This window comes from Cotesia typhae, unplaced genomic scaffold (genome assembly GCF_013202065.1).
Source record: "Cotesia typhae breed Kobodo isofemale line unplaced genomic scaffold, CoteBio_Ctyphae scaffold_45, whole genome shotgun sequence".
Lineage (NCBI taxonomy): Eukaryota > Metazoa > Arthropoda > Insecta > Hymenoptera > Braconidae > Cotesia > Cotesia typhae.
The window spans coordinates 2,856,168-2,874,689 of record NW_027423777.1 but is presented as its reverse complement, the minus strand read 5'-3'; the positions used below and the strand labels follow the sequence as shown (position 1 = coordinate 2,874,689).

The 18,522-nt window shown below is 29.2% G+C and overlaps 3 protein-coding genes across 7 annotated transcripts; 2 read left to right on the top strand and 1 right to left on the bottom strand.

Moving 5' to 3' along the window:
• The first annotated feature begins 32 nt into the window (after positions 1 to 32).
• LOC141536951 (transmembrane and ubiquitin-like domain-containing protein 1) lies at positions 33 to 3,178 on the top strand. Of its 2 annotated transcripts, none has more exons than XM_074257768.1 (4): positions 33 to 234; positions 782 to 1,115; positions 1,394 to 1,694; positions 2,240 to 3,178. In XM_074257768.1, the coding sequence occupies exons 2-4, from the start codon at positions 815 to 817 to the stop codon at positions 2,682 to 2,684; spliced, it is 1,047 nt and encodes a 348-aa protein (XP_074113869.1). In that variant the 5' UTR covers positions 33 to 234; positions 782 to 814; the 3' UTR covers positions 2,685 to 3,178. The 2 variants fall into 2 exon arrangements, with proteins under 2 accessions (XP_074113869.1, XP_074113868.1); XM_074257767.1 differs by having other exon boundaries at positions 34 to 230.
• Positions 3,179 to 3,779: 601 nt separating this feature from the next.
• On the bottom strand, positions 3,780 to 10,316 carry Ilers (Isoleucyl-tRNA synthetase). The gene is made up of 5 exons (XM_074257763.1): positions 10,097 to 10,316; positions 8,680 to 9,684; positions 7,084 to 8,070; positions 5,772 to 6,485; positions 3,780 to 4,933 (listed from the first exon to the last, which is right to left on the bottom strand). The coding sequence occupies exons 2-5, from the start codon at positions 9,678 to 9,680 to the stop codon at positions 3,937 to 3,939; spliced, it is 3,699 nt and encodes a 1,232-aa protein (XP_074113864.1). The 5' UTR covers positions 9,681 to 9,684; positions 10,097 to 10,316; the 3' UTR covers positions 3,780 to 3,936.
• A 495-nt stretch (positions 10,317 to 10,811) lies between these two features.
• Positions 10,812 to 16,077, top strand: LOC141536947 (dymeclin). 4 transcript variants are annotated; one of them, XM_074257762.1, is made up of 8 exons: positions 10,812 to 10,941; positions 11,155 to 11,480; positions 12,118 to 12,321; positions 12,404 to 12,648; positions 13,108 to 13,511; positions 13,871 to 13,996; positions 14,069 to 14,182; positions 14,347 to 16,077. In XM_074257762.1, exons 2-8 carry the CDS (start codon positions 11,194 to 11,196, stop codon positions 15,061 to 15,063), a joined length of 2,097 nt encoding a protein of 698 aa, XP_074113863.1. In that variant the 5' UTR covers positions 10,812 to 10,941; positions 11,155 to 11,193; the 3' UTR covers positions 15,064 to 16,077. The 4 variants fall into 4 exon arrangements, with proteins under 4 accessions (XP_074113863.1, XP_074113860.1, XP_074113862.1 ...); XM_074257759.1 differs by having other exon boundaries at positions 12,115 to 12,321; XM_074257761.1 differs by having other exon boundaries at positions 10,935 to 11,069; positions 12,115 to 12,321.
• Positions 16,078 to 18,522: the final 2,445 nt, after the last annotated feature.

Sequence of the window (18,522 nt, the reverse complement as noted above, 5' to 3'; positions counted from 1 at the left end):
CAGAAAAATTCTATGGCTGAATAATTATTTATAGAAAAAACCAAAAAATATTTATCAGTATCAGTAATTAGTATAAGTATACATAAAAATACAGTTAGTTCTGTCAGACATAAAAATTTATAAATTTTAATTAATAATTAATACCTCATAGTGATAATTATTAATCATAAATATTGTTCATAGTGATTACAAATTACAGTTGTGCGTCAGAGGTTGAATTTACATTTACAGTAAGTAGGTAGAAGGTTTCCGATTTTTGGCCTTTCCTTTCATTTATTATTATTATTTTTGTTATTATTATATACACGTATTTTATCTTGTAAATAGTCAATTGAAATATGTCAGGTTTTATTATTATTATTTTTTATTTTTAATTGTCAAGTTTAAGAATTTTTTTTTTGAAAATTAATTTTGCTGATATTTAATAATTTTAATAATTTTTATGACACTGAAATTAGCAGTCATTAGAGAATTTTTTTAATTTTATTCAATAAAAAAATCATTTTTAAAAAATTGGATTTTTAATTTTTAAATGTCAAAATTTTTTTTGTCATAATTTATTTGTTAAAAAAATTCTAAAAATTATTAAATATCTACTAAATTAATTTTCATTAAAAAAATGAAAAAAAATTGACATTTAGAAATTTTAATAAATTAAAACTGCAATTTTTTAAACAAAATTTTTTATTAAATAAAATTAAAAAATACTCAAGTGACAGCTAATTTAATTAAAATATTTTTTTTCAATTAATTCTAATATTAATTATTTTAAATTTTTCAGGTGGATTAAAAATAAAAAAATCAGAAGATTAAAATGACTTTAATAGAAGGAGTAGGCGACGAAGTGACAGACTTCTTCATAGTTGCAGCAGTAATATTAATCGGCTACATAGCATGGTGCTCGACGAATATATCCGAGCAACCGTTGATCCGGACTGTTTTGATACTCCAGCACAGAACGCGAACAAGAATCGCAGAGCTCAGAGCAAACACATCAAGAGTTGATACTAGGAACTCTAGTGCTGAAGAGTCTAGTGAGGAGACTATTGTACAGAGTGACAGTCTTGACAGCAGTAACGAAGCTGAACAAAATTGTCCTGTTCACGATGGTCCAGGTAATACAATTACTTTTTATTATTAATTTTTTTTGAATAATTTTTTTTAATAAATTAAGTTTATAAAATTTTATAATTAATATATTGAAAATAATTTTTTTTTAATTAATTTAGTTTATAAAAATTTATAATTAATTTATTGAGAATTATTTTTTTTAAATATTTTCTTGCTACTTAATTTTTTTTAAATATTTAAATAAATAAATTAATATTTTAATTAGCTAGCTATATTCATCCTAAATTTCAATGAATAATAATTAAAAAAATAAATCTCACAGCAACACCAGAAGCAACTGGCTCATTAGCAACAGGAACTTCCGAACAAGTATTGATAGAAGCTATGGATTCATTAAACGAAGATACGAATTTACTGCACAGACCCGTTAAATTACCATCTAGTGACACTACCAAGTCAGAAGAAACTGACCAATCAGCCCCGTCAGCTCCATTAGAACCGACAGACAGTGCTCGAGAAACTTGCGATCAAGACAATGAAATAACAATCAAGTTGAAGTTCATCAACGACGACCAAAAAATAGTAACTGGCCGCTTGAAGGAAATGTTGAGCGAATTTAAAAGGTATATTTTATAAATTTCGTCATTTTCTTTTTAATTAATTGACTAACCGTCAATTTTTGATTATTCAATTTTATAAATTTTTTATATATTGTTAATTAAAAAAAAAAAAAAAAAAAAAAAAAAAAGATCATATAATTTGATGAAGAAATTAAATTAAATTTGACATTTAAAAAAAATGCTTTTTTAATTAAAGTTGTTAAGAAAATAGACGCTCGTAAGCTGGTTTGATGATAAGTACTTAGGCTGCATTTGAAAATGCTTTATCTCTAGATACATAATTAAGAAATTACCTTGTATCTTGTGAACTATTGACATTTTTAAAGATATAAGCTCATTCCGATGTTACACTCATCGAGAGCTTTCATTTGAGTACCCAGATCAATTTTTCATATATTTCATATATTTATATATGAAAAATATATCAAAAATGCATGTGGGTACTCAAATGAAAGCTCTTGATTAGTGTAACATCGGGATGAGCTTATATCTTTAAAAATGTCAATAGTTAAAAAAGTATCGTGAATTAATTAATTAATTAATTACAGGAGACATTTCCAAGTAGAACTAGATGCTCAAAAGCGAGTCCGCCTGGTGTTCAACGGACAAGTTCTTCAGCCAGACAGCGAAACTTTAGAAAAATGCGGGCTGTTCCACAACTGCGTAGTCCACTGTTTAGTTCACCAGCCCTTGCTACCGACCCCTTCGCAGTCGACTTCCTCCCGATATTCGGGTAACAGCAACCCCGCGTTCCAAAACGTGCCCAACGGCGACAGCGGGATCAGTTCCCTGCACCAGGAGTGGGACCTCAGCAGACTGCTAGTCAGTATTTTAACCATGCTGCTGGCCTTCGCGTGGTACTGCAGGTATCACTACACTCAGCTGTTCACAGTGTCCACCACTTTAGCGCTCTACGTTCTCACTGCGCTGTTCACTCTCGCTCTCTTCGGCAATTTCTTCCCGGACCAAGAAAGCTTGAGGGAAGTCGAGTAATTTTTTTATTTTTTAAATATTCTCGCGGATTAAATTTATTTATTACCCAGGCACTTGCACGACTGATTTTGGTTTTCATTCACTCCAGGAAACTGACCGGATTTTTTCCCTTCGGAGAAATAAATAATGTAAGATAAATTTTTTATTAAAAAAAAAAAGTCACCTGGGTTTCCTGTTTTTTGTCGAAGCATTTAATTTAATTAAAAAAAAAAAAATTATTATTGTTTGTGATTGGATAAAACAAAGCACGGTTTGTTTTGTTGTACTTAGTTGTAAATCATCGATGGTTAATTATTTATATATGTTTATTTACAAGTCAAAAAGTTTATAAATTACTGGCCAAAAAAGATACATCGTTGGTCATTGGATTTATGATCAACGATTTATTATTATTTAATTTTAATATTAATATATATATATATTGTTTCGTAATAAATATCTCATTTTTCAATAGTTATGTTAACAAATTAATATATATTAATATATAAATGTAACGTTGTATATTTTATTTAGTCGTACTGTCCAACGAGTCAATTGTTGATTAAGCAGAAAATAGTCTTTAATTTTTTTTTTTTTTTTTTCATTTTTTGAATTTTGATTATATTTATTGATGATCAAGTTTACGGACCAAACAATTTTATTTTTTTTTTTTTTTAACGCATAAAAATAATTGTTTGATCTTTTGATATTGACAAAAAATTAACTTGATTTAAATAAAATTTTTTTTGACTAAAAAGATCATTTTTAATTTAGTAGAAAAATTATTTAATTTTTTTTTAAATTTTAATTAAAAACAAATTATTTTTTTATGAATGAGCTTTAATTTTTTAATATTAATTAAAATTTTTCAGTAAAAAAATATTTATTAAATTTTAATAAATATTTAAATAATAATTAAGTAAATTCTTTTATCAGTGTGTTAATAAATAAATTAAATTAAAATGTCTAAAAAATTGTTAATAAATATTTTTTTTTTGGAAAAAAAAAATATTTATTAATTAAAAAAAATTTTAGTACCTTCAAATAAATTCTTCTATCAGTCTGCATCTGAAATAAAACTGATAATCATTAATTAAAGCAAAACCTGACCGTAAATAATGAATTAAATTAAATTTATTGTAACTGAGAAATTATTATTTTCATTGTAAAATCTTAGAGTAGAAATAAATAATTTATTTGATAGCTTCCTCTTTCAATAAAAAAAAAAAAAACTCCACTATTTATTCTACTCTACAAGTCAAAAACTCAGCACTCACACTTGCAGCAGCGTTCCATCCAGCGATTCAACTTCAGGAACCTCAGCTTGAACTTCAAAAATCTCCTCAATCTTCTTCTTCAACTGTCCTCTGCCGACTGGATACCTCCCTCTAGGATTCTCCAGCATCAGCGTAACTTTCTTCTCTCCTTTTTTCATATTAACAAACTTGCAAACAGGCATTCCTACTTTTCCTTCATCCTGTCCAACATTTCTACTGACCAAAACAGTTTTTCCATCCAAGTCCAGTAAATTTCCTCCGATTAATTTTTTTCCGTCATAAATTCCGAAATTCTTTCCATAAATTCCAAAAATCACCGTGACTTCTTCCTTGAGTCTCTGTAAATCAATAACTTGTCCAGTTTTAGGACTCTGCAGCAAAACAGTCCCAATGTCACCAGGATTAGCATCCTGGGACTCAACATCACCCAATTTAACATTAACGAACTTCAAAAACGGCTGGTCTTTTTTTTTGGAATTTCTTTTCACCAGCACCAGCTTCATATCCCAGCCCTTGATCTTCTGCATTTCTTCAATAATAACTTCCGAGTCTCCTTTGAGCTCCGCTAGCTCAAACTGAGGAGTCTTGGTGGTTCCTTCAATAAATTCTTTGTACCCCTGAATGACTTTATTCAAGACACTAGCAGAGTCCTTGATTTCGTAGTAAACATCAACAGCATCAGTGGGGACCAATTGAGCCTTTTTCCTCAGCTTCTGGACCCTGTTGATGACTTCCCGGGCAATTCCTTCATTCTGCATCGACTCATCTGGAGTAATGTCCAGGAGGATCAAGATATTTCCTTCAGAGTGTGCCTCGTACCTCTGAGACAGTTCATCAGCCCGGGGACCTGAGAAGCTGAACATCAGCCTCAAGTCTTGCTCGCCTAGCACGTAGCCATTCACGACGATCTCTTTCTTTACCAGGAATTCCTGCAACTGGGCATCAGTCAACTCCTTGATTGCTTGGGTGACTGCTTTGAATTCTCCCCGGAGTCTAAAAAATTATATTATTTTTAGAAATGCCAAAAGGGCGTATAAAAAATTTTTTTTTCGCCATTTAACTTAGAACTGCTCAAAACGTAAAGATTTGTCAAAAAAAATTTTTCGACGTACTAATGCCAAATAGAAAAAGTTTAGCCTAAAGTCAAAAGGGCGTATAAAAAAACTTTCAATTTTGTTCTGAAATATATAAAATTTAACTCTAAAAAATAAATCCAGATGATTTAATATTTTTGAATTTCGCGCCTCTGACTCACCAACCACGTTAAATATCGCAACTGTTTTTTTTTTTTTTCTTTTTCAATTAAAATTATAAACAGAATTCGTATTAAAATTGTAGTAAGGTAAAAGAGCCAGTTATTGACACTTGCAATTTTATTCTAATTAAAAAAATCAAATGTTCTCAAAAAAGCAATTTTCTTAACATTTATAATTCAAAAATGATATTTATTAATTCATTAGAGTTGATTTGTTTTTTTTTAATTAAAATAAAATTGCAAGTGTCAATAACTGGCTCTTTTACCTTAATAACCTTTAAAAATACCTATTTGTAATTTAATAATCAATATATATTTTCAATTATGCAGCAAAATTAGTAACATATATAAATGACAATTCAAAGCAATCAGCAAAAAAAATTATGCGCCCTTTTGGCTTTGGAAATTTATTTTTTTATTTTTAAAATTAAAAAGTGTTAATAAAGCGATTAGTAAAAAAAAAAAAAAAAAAAAATTATACGCCCTTTTGGCACTGCAAAAAATAAATATCAATTTTATTTTTGCATTATAAAATGAAAATTTATTTATATTTATATTGATGTATATTTTATTTACCTGACACCCAGAGTCTTGTGATCAGGCTCGGCTCTGAGGACCACTCCGTATTTTTGTTTGTCAGTGGTGACAGTCATCTCCTTGACGTTCAGCTCCTCCAGCACGTACTTCTCCAGCTTGACTATCTCCTTGAGGATTTCCTGATCCTGGTGGATGATCACCACCTCTGGCAGCGGGTACTTAACAGGGATTGTCTTGCGATCGCGGACAATTCGACCCAGGTCGATCACTGTCTGCATGTGGAAGACAGCCCGCTCTGTCTCTTCGCTGATTAATTCTTCCTTCGGCTGAGGGATCATCTGATAGTGGACACTCTCGCTGTTCTTGGTCTTGGGCAGCAGAGGCACCAATCGCTGGTACATAAACTCGCTCAGGAACGGAGTGAACGGCGCGTTTATACGCACCATTGTGTAGATCACGCTGAATAAAGTTCGCAAGGCTAGCTCGCAGTCTTTTGAACCTCCCTCGCCTTTCAGGCGTCTTCGGTTCATTCGCACGTACCAGTTGGTCAGGTTGTCGATGTATTTCACAAGTTTCGGCACCACGTTGTACAATCGATAGAACTTCATTTCTTCTTTTAATAATTTTAAAAGTGTTTGCGTGAATGAGAGGATCCACTGGTCCATTATGTTGTCTGATGATGGGCTGCTGTCGTCGAAGATGAACTCACGGTTCTCGGAAGATTCGAAACCTTCGATGTTCTGCATCAGGAACCTGGCAAAAAATTTATTTTATTTTTTAAATGTAAAAATTTTGATTTTTTTTTTTTTTTTTTTAATAAAGATTGATAAGGTCAAACTATAGATTAAAGGTAAGAGTTAGAGGGAAATTTAAATGAAATATAAATTTTTGATAATTAGAAAATTATATCGAGATAATTAAAAAAAATTTTTTTTTTTTTATTTTCTCCAAAATTTCGACTGATTTATTCGAAAATAAAATAATTTCATGATTCAAAACCACAAAAAGAACTAACTGACTTAAGGTGGCCATCGTGCCCCACCTTCCACTAATTAAAGTGTGAAATAAAAAATAAAATAAAAATTGTATGATTTTTTTTTAAGTCCAAAAAAATTTTTAGTTTGAAGAAAAATTTTTTTCTGCATTTCTACACGTTTTTATATAAAAATACGTCGGTTATAAAAAAAATGTTTTTTTTTTTTCGGGAATCAAAGTATTTTTGTATAAAATTTGAAGAAATGCAAAAAAAAAATTTTTTTTTTCTAAATAAAAATTTTCTTGGACTTGAAAGAAAAAAAAAAAAAAAAAAAAAAATTTCTCTTAATAATATAGATTAAAAGAATATTTTTACCTGAAAGCATTGTACCAGGGTAAAAACACATCCTTGATAACATCCCTGACTCCTTCCTCCTTGAACCTCAAATTCTCTGCCCTAACAACGGGAGAATTAATCAAATACAATCTCAAGGCATCAGCACCAAAGCGATTGATAATTTCCATGGGATCAGGATAGTTCTTCTTGCTCTTGGACATTTTCTGGCCATCAGCCGCGAGGACAAGGCCATTGCAGACCAGGTTCTTAAAAGGTGGTTTGTCAAAAAGCGCGGTAGAAATTACCAAGAGAGTGTAGAACCAGCCGCGAGTCTGGTCAATGCCTTCGGCGATAAAGTCCGCGGGGAAGCTCTCTTCAAAGTCCTTGACTCTGTCGAAGGGGTAGTGCATCTGGGCGTAAGGCATGGAGCCAGACTCGAACCAGCAGTCGAATATCTCGGGAATGCGTCTGAGAACTCCGAACTCCGGGCCTCTTCTGGAAGGAATGGTCAAGTGGTCGATGCTCTCGCGGTGGATGTCCGTCACCTTGGTGCCAGTTAGCTCCTCCAACTCGGCGATGCTTCCCACGCAGACGATTTCTTTCTTATCTTCGGAGATCCACAGAGGGATCGGGTTCCCCCAGTAGCGGTTCCTGCTGATAGCCCAGTCGCGGGCGTCGCGCAGCCAGTTTCCGAATCTTTTATCCTTCACGTAGTCTGGCACCCAGTAGGTCTCTGATGTCGCCGCCAGAAGCCGGTCCTTGATGTTCTCCACCCTGATGAACCACGAGGGAACTGCCTTGTAAATCAACGGGGTGTCTGATCTCCAGCAGAACGGGTAGCTGTGGTTGCATCCGGCGTACTTTATACACTTCCCGTTGGCTAGAAGAATCTTTACGATTTCTTTGTCTGCTGTTTTTACGTACAGACCCTTGAAGTCTCGCACCGGGTCCGTGAACTTTCCGCAACTGTCTACTGGACAGATTGGCTCTTGGTCTTTTGTTATTATTCCGGCTTGCAAGTTACATCTGGAAAAATTTTAATAAATTAAATTTTAATGCTTTGTAAAAAAAAAAAAAATTGATAAAAAAAATAAAAATTTTTTTGGGGCTCGCTTGATAATTTTTAAAGTTCGAAAAAACAAAAATTGAATTTTTAATATTTTTACAGTCCAACAATAATTTTTCATTGAACTTGACAGACATTTTTTTTTCTTCAAAAAATTATTACAAAAAATAAAAATTTCACATGTATAGAATTTGAAAAACTACACGTGCAATTATTAAAAAATAATTTTTTTTAGTTTATATTAATCAATTTAAGTTTCCTAATTCAATATAAAATAAACCCCAATTATTATTATTATTATTATTATTATTATTACATCAGAAAAATTTTTAGTATTTAAAAAAATAAATTACATGTGAAATTTTTTTCTTTTTAATTAATTCAAAATTTTCAAGTGTCTTAATTTTAGTTAAAAATTTTTAAATTAACTTGAAACATTACAAACTAAAATATTTTGATAAAACTCTAAAAAAAAAAATTTTTTTTTCATCAATTTTAATAAATTATTTAGAATTTGCAAATGTTTTAAGAAAAAAAAATTTTTTTAATTAAAAAAAATAAAACCTTACCTATAATCATCCTCCCCAAAATACGGAGCCTGATGAACAATTCCAGTACCAGTTTCAGCAGTAACATAAGTGTCATTAAGCACTTGAAAAGCTCCCTTGGCCCTGAGATGTTCAAAGTAATCAAAAGGAGGCTCGTAGCGCTTGCCTTTGAGCTCAGAGCCCATCCTCTTGCCAACAACCTTATACAAATCATCAGACTTGTAAACCTGAGACAGCGCAGACTCCAGCATGATGTAAGTCTTCTTAGAGACGTTGTCCTTGACCAGGACGTACTCAAAATTAGGATTGCAGCAAAGAGCGAGGTTGCTGGGCAAGGTCCAGGGAGTGGTCGTCCAGGCGACCAGGGAGACTCCCTCTTCGTCTTTGAGCGGGAAGGCTACAAACACAGCAGGATCAATAACTTCCTTGTAATTCAACCCGGACTCGAAGTTCGACAGCGGGGTGTTGCAGCCCGTGGAGAAGGGCATCACCTTGACTCCCTGGTAGACCAGTCCTTTGTTGTACATCTCCTTGAAGATCCACCAGATGGACTCCATGTACCAGGGGTAGAGTGTCTTGTAGTCGTTCTTGAAGTCGATCCACCGGCCCATTCTCCCCACGACTCGCTCCCACTCCCCGGAGTACTTCATCACGATGCTCCTGCACTCTTTGTTATACTTGTCGATCCCCATCTTCGCGACGTCCTCGGGTCCCTTGATTCCCAGCACTTTCTCCACCTCGAATTCCACCGGCAGGCCGTGGGTGTCCCACCCGAACCTCCGCTCCACGTAGAAGCCGCTCTGGTGAGCGTACCGCGTCACCACGTCCTTGATAGTTCCTGCTAAAATGTGTCCGTAGTGAGGCAGGCCTGTCGCGAATGGCGGTCCGTCGTAGAATGAATAACGCGGACGACCCTTTGATAGTCGCAAGCTGTTCTGGAAGACGTCATTTTCTGCCCAGAATTTTATCAGCTTCTCCTCTTCCTTGGGGAAGTTTATTGTCTCTGGTAACTTCTCTCGCATTATTCTGAAACGATATTAAAGTTAGCAAAAAAATTAGTTCCAAAAAATAATTTTTTTTAAATAGATTAATTTTTTTTAATTTCTAAATGTCAATTTTTTTTGCCATAATTTATTGGTTAAAAAAAATTATTAAATTTATTTTTATTATTCTTAAAATTGCCGGTTGAATTTAGGTTATGTTTTAAATACTATTTTTTTATTATGACATTTAATTTAACAGTCAATCATTTTTTTAATTTATTCAACAAACAAAATTATTTAAAAAAAAATTGCATTTTTAATTTGTTAAAATTTCAATATGTCAATTTTTTTTTTGCTATAATTAATTGTTAAAATTATCAAATTTCTGCTAAATTAAACTTCATATTTTTCCTTTTTATATTATTAAAATTTTTGGATATTTTGACAGTACTTACAGACTTGGATATGAATTTTTTATTTATTTATTTATTTATTTATTACTCTGTGATGTTTTTGCAGGTATGATTTAAATTAGGAAACATGTGTTACTGTTTCGTCAGCACGTTCAACTTCCACTTCCAACGTGCTTGTGTGACAGAAAAATTATATTTATATATCTGTCTCTATTTTTTGGTTATGGCGCGAGTTGATAGGTGAAATGGGCTGCGGTCAACCAGTCTAATAATAAATTATGACAATAATAAAAATTCAATTTTTAAAAACTCAAAAATAAAATTGCCAAGTACCTACCTGTTAATTTCAGTGTCACTATTTTTCTTTATAATTTTATTGTTGTAAAAATCTAAAAATTGTCAGCTGTAGAAATTTTTAAAAATTAAAAAATGCAATTTTTTTAAATAATTTTTAGGAATAAATTTTTTTGTTAAATAAAATTAAGAAATTGTAATTTTTACATGTAGAATTTTTTAATTGAATTTTTTTTATGATTATTTAATTACTTTAAAATTAAAAAAAAATGTGTAATGTTTGTCAACTTCACCTTTTTATTGTTTACATAATTTTATAATTGAATTATTATTGTTTTTGTTTTTAAAAATTCAAAAAAAAATTTTTTTACCAATAATAATAATTAAAAATACTATTTAATTAATTATTTTACATTTTTTAAGTTAAAAAAATTGTGTTGGCGGAATTTTGTACGTTAAAAATAAAAACTGACACTACCAACACGATAAAAAAAATTTTAATATTTATTCCCGCGCCCTCTTGCGTGAAAAAAAAGAAACCACAATAATGTACCGTTGACATGGCAAGATTTTTTGGATTACAAATAATTATTGTAAGTTAAAAAAATAATTAACGTTTAATTACCCTGTCAACAATAATTAATCGACTGACTGACAATAACAATCAATAAAAGAATTAATCGTTTTAATAACTAACCAAAATTATCACTAACTCAATTCCGTATGTTGATATGTAGGTTAAAAAATTTGACAAGTGCTCAGTAAATGTCAGTTTGTTTATTTAACAACAATAAAATATTTTCCAGGAAAGTTGAAGAGGCTTAGAGTGAAAATAAAAATAAAAAATGGGAACAACTCAGAGTCGGTATGATGATTTATCAAAAAATGTGTGCTTGGATCAATTTTGTGGGACTGAATCAATAGCACCGAATGACACATTCTGGAACAGATTTCTGTCATTCAATATCCGGCCTCCGGTGACCAGGAATGACCAGATAGAACTCGGGGCTAGGTTGGACTCCACTTGCCAGCGGCTGCTTGCTAATAATTTAACCACTGGCAATTTTGGATCCTTGATAACTGTCGCGTTGATGAGGACTAATGAACTGTTGAATTCTTTACAGACTCAAAAGTAAGTTGATTTTTCACTAAATTTTACAATACACTTTTATGACATTAAAGTTAGCAGTCATAAGAGAATTTTTAAATTTTATTTAAAAAAAAAAAAATTAGTTCCAAAAAATGATTTTTAAAAAATTGGATTTTTAATTTTTTTTAATTTTTAAATGTCAATTTTTTTTCCTAATTTTTTTTGCCATAATTTATTTGTTAAAAAAAATTCTAAAAATTATTTAATATCTTCTAAATTTATTTTAATTTATTTAAAAATTGAATTTATTTAAAAAAGTTATTTTAAAAAAATTGCATTTTTTTTTTTTTTAATTTCTAGATGTCAATTTTTTTTTTTTTTTTTTTTTTTTTCCTATAATTTGCTTGATAAAAAAAATTCTAAAATTATCAAATATCTGCTAAATTAATTTTCATTAAAATTAGCTGTCACTTGGCAATTTTTTTAATTTTCTTTAACATAAAAAATTATTTTAAAAAAATTGCATTTTTAATTTATTAAAATTTTTACATGTCCATTTTCGTAATAATTTTTTTTTTTTTGCTATAAATTATTTATATTTTATTATAAGAATTTTTTAAATTAATTTTAATAATTTTTTTTTTTTTTTTTTTTTTTTTTTTTTTTTTTTTTAAAGCAGTATTATGTCAGCATGGCAGACGTACAACGCGCTGTTTGCTGTGAGGTGTATTTTAAAATATTTAGTGGAGACTGTTGGAGAAGACGAGATGATAAAACATACAGAAGCTGTGCCTGATAATATAGATGAAAATCAAGTTTACTCGGGAAGACTTGAATCATTTGTTGAAGCTCTTTTAGAAATAATTATAGATGTGCCTTTATGGTAAGTATTTTTTTTTTATTATTAATTTTAATTAGATTAATAATTTACAACTGAAAAATTTAAAATAATTTATTTTTTCCAGTGAATTCACATACGTCGTACATCTAGAAGCAATTAACTGTCTACTAGTACTCCTCTCAGTCCAACTATTTTCCCAAACATCAGCCGACTACAGTCCAATTTACAGAATACTAATGAGTAATGAACACACAGTACACGCACCAATTGTCGTTTGTACTCTACTCAACAATTTTGCGCAACAAGAACATGCACCGTCTGGTTTACTAGCGCGTGAGGCCGGTGGTAGTATTGTTTTCAGCATTGCAGGTACTTGAACTTTCTATTTTTTATAAAAAACCAGCAGTCACTATGTGACTGCCGTGATTTTTAAACTATAAATAAATTTTGCTTTATTAAATAATAACTTTTTTTGTTAAATTGCTCTGTAATTTTTTAGCTATTGACATTTTTAAAGATCTAAGCTCATCCTGATGTTAAACTCATCAAGAGCTTTCATTTGAGTACCCACATACATTTTTGATATATTTTTCATATACATATATATATATATAATATATATAAATATATAAAATATATGAAAAATTGATGTGGGTACTCAAATGAAAGGTCTCGATGAGTGTAACATCGGGATGAGCTTAAATCTCTAAAAATGTCAATAGTTCTCAAGATACAAGGTCATTTCTTAGACACATGTCTCTCCTGGACAAAAAATTTTTCTCATTCGCTTAATAATTAATTTTAAATAATAAATTATTAAACTTTAAGCTGGACTGTGGAACGTGATAACCCGCGGAATGGGCAACAGCTTCAAGAACATCCAGGTGTCGAGCAACGGTCTCGTGGAAGATGAAGAAAAAAAAAGAGACATCGAAACACCTCTCGCTAGTCAATCATTACTATTACTTTTAGTATTAACCAACCATTGTACCACAACGTACAATCCTTACCGCGACGCGTTATTCTCGTTTACGAACATCCAAGATGAACACTCCCACTCGACGCCTTCTACGAAAGCTGTCATGCCTCTTCGCTTCAATTTAGACAAATTGTACAGTACTATTTGTAAAGTTACTAATACTGATGAAGTTACGCTGTTGTTGTACATGTTGTTGCATCGGAATCCTGCTGTTAAGGAAAATATTATCAGGCGGCCAGATATACAGTTACTTGTAAGTATTTTATAAAAATATTTATTTAAAAATTTTAATAAGTTTATTTAAAAGAGTTTTATGCCAAATAAAAATTTTTTTAATTAGTTCTTGGTTTTGCCGCTAGATGGCCTAAACTTCTCGCTTGCAGAAAAATCTTACCAAAGTGTATATATATATATATATATATATTGAGACAGCGCAAAAAATAGATTATTTTTTTTTTTCTGATTTGATACACTAAACAATATAAATAAATAATTGCTACTTTATTTTTAATTAAAAAATATTTATCTGACATTTTTGTCAAGAAAAAAAAAATTTTTTTAACACTGCTAAAATTTATCTTTTTATTTTATAAACAAATTTTTATGTTTCAGGTAACACCAATTTTGCAAATATTATATCACGCTCCAGATAATACTTCACACCACATTTACATGTCATTAATTATTCTTTTGATACTAAGCGAAGACGAGACTTTTAATAAAAGAATCCATGATATAGTAAGCATTATATTTCTTCTTTAATTTTATTTCATTTAATAAATAAATAAATATAATTTAATTTTATTACAGATGCTTAAAGGAGTTCATTGGTATACTGAGAGATGCATCAGTGAAATTTCATTAGGTGGATTGTTAATTCTTGTTGTAATCCGGACGATACAGTATAATATGTTAAAAATGCGTGTAAGTATTTTAAAAATTTAGAAAAATTTAGAAAAAAAAATTTTTTAACAATTTTAAGTACAAAAAAAAAATAATAACAAAATTACCATATAAATTTACCAAAGTGATTTTTGGTGTAAGTTATAACATAAAAAATAGTTTTATCACCTCGAATTTTTTTTCAGGACAAATATCTGCATACAAATTGTCTGGCAGCATTAGCGAACATGTCTGCGCAATTTCACGCCCTGCATCCGTACGTGAGCCAGCGTCTGCTGAGTTTATTCGAGACACTGGCCAAGAAGCACGGGCGCCTGGAAGTGAAGATCCGGACCCAGCCGACGAGTCCGTACCAGCCTTCTGAAAAGACTGCACCATCTACCTCGGTGAGCTCGCTGACCAACGGCGAGGTCATCAACACCGAAGATTTGATCCAAGACTTGACGATACTCGAGGAAGTCCTAAGGATGGTGCTCGAGATAATAAACAGCTGTCTAACCCACCGGCTGGCACAAAATCCTAATTTAATTTACACCTTGCTCTACAAAAAGGACATTTTTCAACCCTTCCGGACACATTCCGCCTTTCAAGACATCATCCAGAATATTTACTCGGTGATTAATTTCTTCTCGTACAAACTCGAGCAGACTGACCAGTCTCAGATTGGAGTGAGCCAGGTGCTCACGACCATTCAAGACGGCACCTTGCACTGGCCCAAAGACCGGCTCAGGAAGTTCCCTGAGCTCAAGTTTCGCTACGTTGAAGAAGAACAGCCTGAAGAATTTTTTATACCGTATGTATGGAGTGTCGTTTGTCAGTGTGCTTTGTTACACTGGAATGCTGAGAACATTAAACTGTTTAGTCCTAATAGTTCCGAACAAACAACTATTGTTGTTTGCTGATAATTGTTATTTATTTATTTATTTATTCAGTTTTAAGAAATTTTTTTGAGGCAATTTAAGAAAATCCGGTCGCTGGTTGAAATTTTTTGTTGAAAAAATTATTAAGCTTTTTATGTAGAAATTTAAATACTTACATTTTTACTGATATAAGCTCATCCTGACATTACACTCATCAAGAGCTTTCATTTGAGTACCCACATTAATTTTTCATATATTTTATATATTTATATATATTATATATATGTATATATTAAAAATATATATAAAAATGCATGTGGGTACTCAAATGAAAGCTCTTGATCAGTGTAACATCATAATGAGTTTATATTTTTGAAAATGTTGATATTTAAGAAGATACAAGCCCAAATAACAAGATAAATGCCAAAAGGACGTAAAAAAAAATTTTTTTTTTTTTATTATTTACCACAAAATTTTTCTTTTGATTAATTCAAAGAAAAAAAAAAATTTTTTTTTCATTTTAATATTAATCTGTAGCAGCGACCGGACGTTCTTAATTAAATAATATTTATAAATATGATTTAAATAATTAACATAATATTTATGAAATTAATTTTGCTTAATTATTTAACTGTACAAAAAAAACGCCTATTTAAAATGTCAATGAAGAAATAATTGGATGCAAAGCAAATTTATAACGAATTTAAACTAGATTTATTAAAGGGCTTAATTTATTTAAATTTATAATTTATTGGCATTCGAAAGAGTCATTTAAATTTAAATAATGTATATTAATTAAGCTTAAGTTAATTTCTTGATTAATTATTATAATTACTGTTTAATATCATTTACATGGATAAATAGATCATGTCTATTAAGTCTTCAATTTGACGTGTAAATACTATTAATTATAAGTATAAATTATTAATTATTTAAGTTATTGATGCCAAGCTCGACGTTTACATTTTATTATCAATTATTCATTATTTTACAATGTAGATATGGTTTGGAATTAACATTAAATCAATAAATGCTCGAATATTTGTACTAAAAAAATTATTCTCGTTTTTACTTTTTTTTTATTGATCCTCACAATTATTTATTTATGAATCGGGTATATTTAACGGTTCAATGGAGTAATGAATTAATTACGAGGTTTGACGGTTTGGGATTTCGCGGTATTTATTATTTAGTCCTTGAATTTTTTATCAGTTAAAAATTGGTGTGTATTTTAAAAATATTATTTTTGTTCAATGGAAAAAAAATTTTTTTTTAATCGAAGATTTTTTTTCTTATTCATCACTCATTGGTCATTAAATCTTTTAATTATCTTATTTGAGTAGTATAATACAATTTAGTCAGACTAAATGTAATTTTAATTTATTTTATTTATTCATAAATTAATTAAATAATTTAAAAGTAAAAATTTTAGTGACATATTAATTTTAGTTTAAAAGAAAAAATTTATTCAATACTCATTTTAAATTGGACTTACTTTATTTTATTTTATTTTTTTTTTTTAAATTCAATATTGAATAATTAATTAAAATATTATTACTTACCGCATTGATCCTTGAGCCGCAACAGGAAATAAAAATTATTGCCCTTTAATCTACTTACAAGTTCATTATAATCTCATTAAAGGTGAAACAAAAGGATGAAGTCAATAATAACACACGATTTTTTTATTAAACAAAAAATAATTCTATTGATTGGAAAAAAAAAAAAAAAAAAAAAAAAAATAGTAATAATAATTAGATTTTTATAAATTACTTTTTATGAAGAAACATAAATTTTATCTTTATATTTTTTCAAAACCAATAATAAAAGATAACTGATAAAAATTACAAGTGATAATTATTTCGATTTTATAATTTTCAAAATATGACTCACATTAAATAGCGTTTTATTTTTTTAAATACGTACTTTTTTATCGAAACAAACTCATCATGATCTTACACTAGTCGAGATCTTTAATTTGAGTACCCACATCAATTTTTCATATATTTCATATATTTACATATATTATATATATGTATATATGAAAAATATATCAAAAATGCATGTGGGTACTTAAATGAAAGCTCTTGATTAGTGTAACATCATGATGAGCTTATATCTTAAAAAATCTTGATATTTAAAAAAATGCAAGGCGAAGTAATGTGAGTCATATTTGTAAAATTAAACGGTTGGTTCGAACGTAAAATCGAATACTCTCCCATTCCTACACGAGAGTTAAATTGCATCGAAACATTTCCAATAACATTCAAGAGGCTCTCGAAAAAAAAAAAAAAAAAAAAAAACTAAAATAAATTACCGTGACCCAGAATAAAATAAAAAATAATATAAATACTTCTTTCCCTTTGGAAAAAGAATAAAAATAAAAAAAAAACAAGTCACGAAGTACTTAACACTAATAAAACTAAATTATTTTTATTTAAAATCCGTTTTTTATCTCTGCTCGAATGCGGAATTTAAATTCAAAGTACGCCCGTGCATTATTATTATCTAATCCTATCCGGCCCTACACCAGCCGTGCAAATAAATATAAACTAAGCGAGAAAGTTTAATCTTAATTACGAATGTACAACTTCATTAAATACTTTAGTATTTTATTAATCAAAATTTTAGTAAAAAAATTAAAAAATAAAAATTTTTTTTTAAATTTAGTGAAGATAATTTTTTTTTTAATTAAATCGTTGAAAAAAAAAAAAAAAAGACGAATAAGTAAATTTTACTTAAAAAATAAAAATAATTAAAGAAGAAATTTATAATTACTGATACATTAAATAATAAATATGTACTTAATAAAAGCTCATTTAATTTTAACTAGCAACCTTGCGGTCATTATGTAAGCTTTAAAAATTAAAATTTTGCTTTATTAAATAATGACTTGTTAAATTGCACTGAACTTTCTTAAATATTGATGTTTTTAAAGATATAAGCTCATTTCGATGTTACATTCATCAAGCGCTTTCATTTGAATATCCACATGACATTTTTCATATATTTGATATATTATATATATATGAAATATATATAATATATAAAATATATAAAAAATTCATGTGGGTACTCAAATGAAAGCTCTCGATGAATGTAACATCGGGATGAGCTTATATTTTGAATGATGTCAATAGTTCATAAGATACAAGGTCATTATTATCATTATCCTGAACATAAAATTTTTTGAAAAAAATTTTTTTAATTATTTACAATTTCAGTAAAAATTTTTTTTATAATAATTAATTATAATTTCTTCAAATTTTTTTTTTTTTTGTAAATTATCAAAAAAAAAAAATTTTTTTTTAAAACAAATTAATAAAATTTACTTAAAAATTAAAAAAAAATCAAAGAAGAAATTTACAACTACCCATACGATAAATAATAAATATATATGTAATCTAATTAATTTTAATTACGAATAAAAAAAATATTAATTATAATTATTAAATATTTTTTTTCGAATGTACATCTTTATTAAACAAATACAGTTGATAT

Coding starts and splice junctions, on each gene's coding strand:
- LOC141536947 (XM_074257759.1), top strand. CDS start 11,194: ATGGGAACAACTCAGAGTCGGTATGATGATTTATCAAAAAATGTGTGC. Junction 11,481..12,114: donor AATTCTTTACAGACTCAAAA/GTAAGTTGATTT, acceptor TTTTTTTTAAAG/CAGTATTATGTCAGCATGGC. Junction 14,183..14,346: donor ATAATATGTTAAAAATGCGT/GTAAGTATTTTA, acceptor ATTTTTTTTCAG/GACAAATATCTGCATACAAA.
- LOC141536951 (XM_074257768.1), top strand. CDS start 815: ATGACTTTAATAGAAGGAGTAGGCGACGAAGTGACAGACTTCTTCATA. Junction 1,116..1,393: donor TCCTGTTCACGATGGTCCAG/GTAATACAATTA, acceptor TAAATCTCACAG/CAACACCAGAAGCAACTGGC. Junction 1,695..2,239: donor ATGTTGAGCGAATTTAAAAG/GTATATTTTATA, acceptor AATTAATTACAG/GAGACATTTCCAAGTAGAAC.
- Ilers (XM_074257763.1), bottom strand. CDS start 9,680: ATGCGAGAGAAGTTACCAGAGACAATAAACTTCCCCAAGGAAGAGGAG. Junction 8,071..8,679: donor TTTGGGGAGGATGATTATAG/GTAAGGTTTTAT, acceptor AAATTTTTCCAG/ATGTAACTTGCAAGCCGGAA. Junction 6,486..7,083: donor CCCTGGTACAATGCTTTCAG/GTAAAAATATTC, acceptor ATTTTTTGCCAG/GTTCCTGATGCAGAACATCG.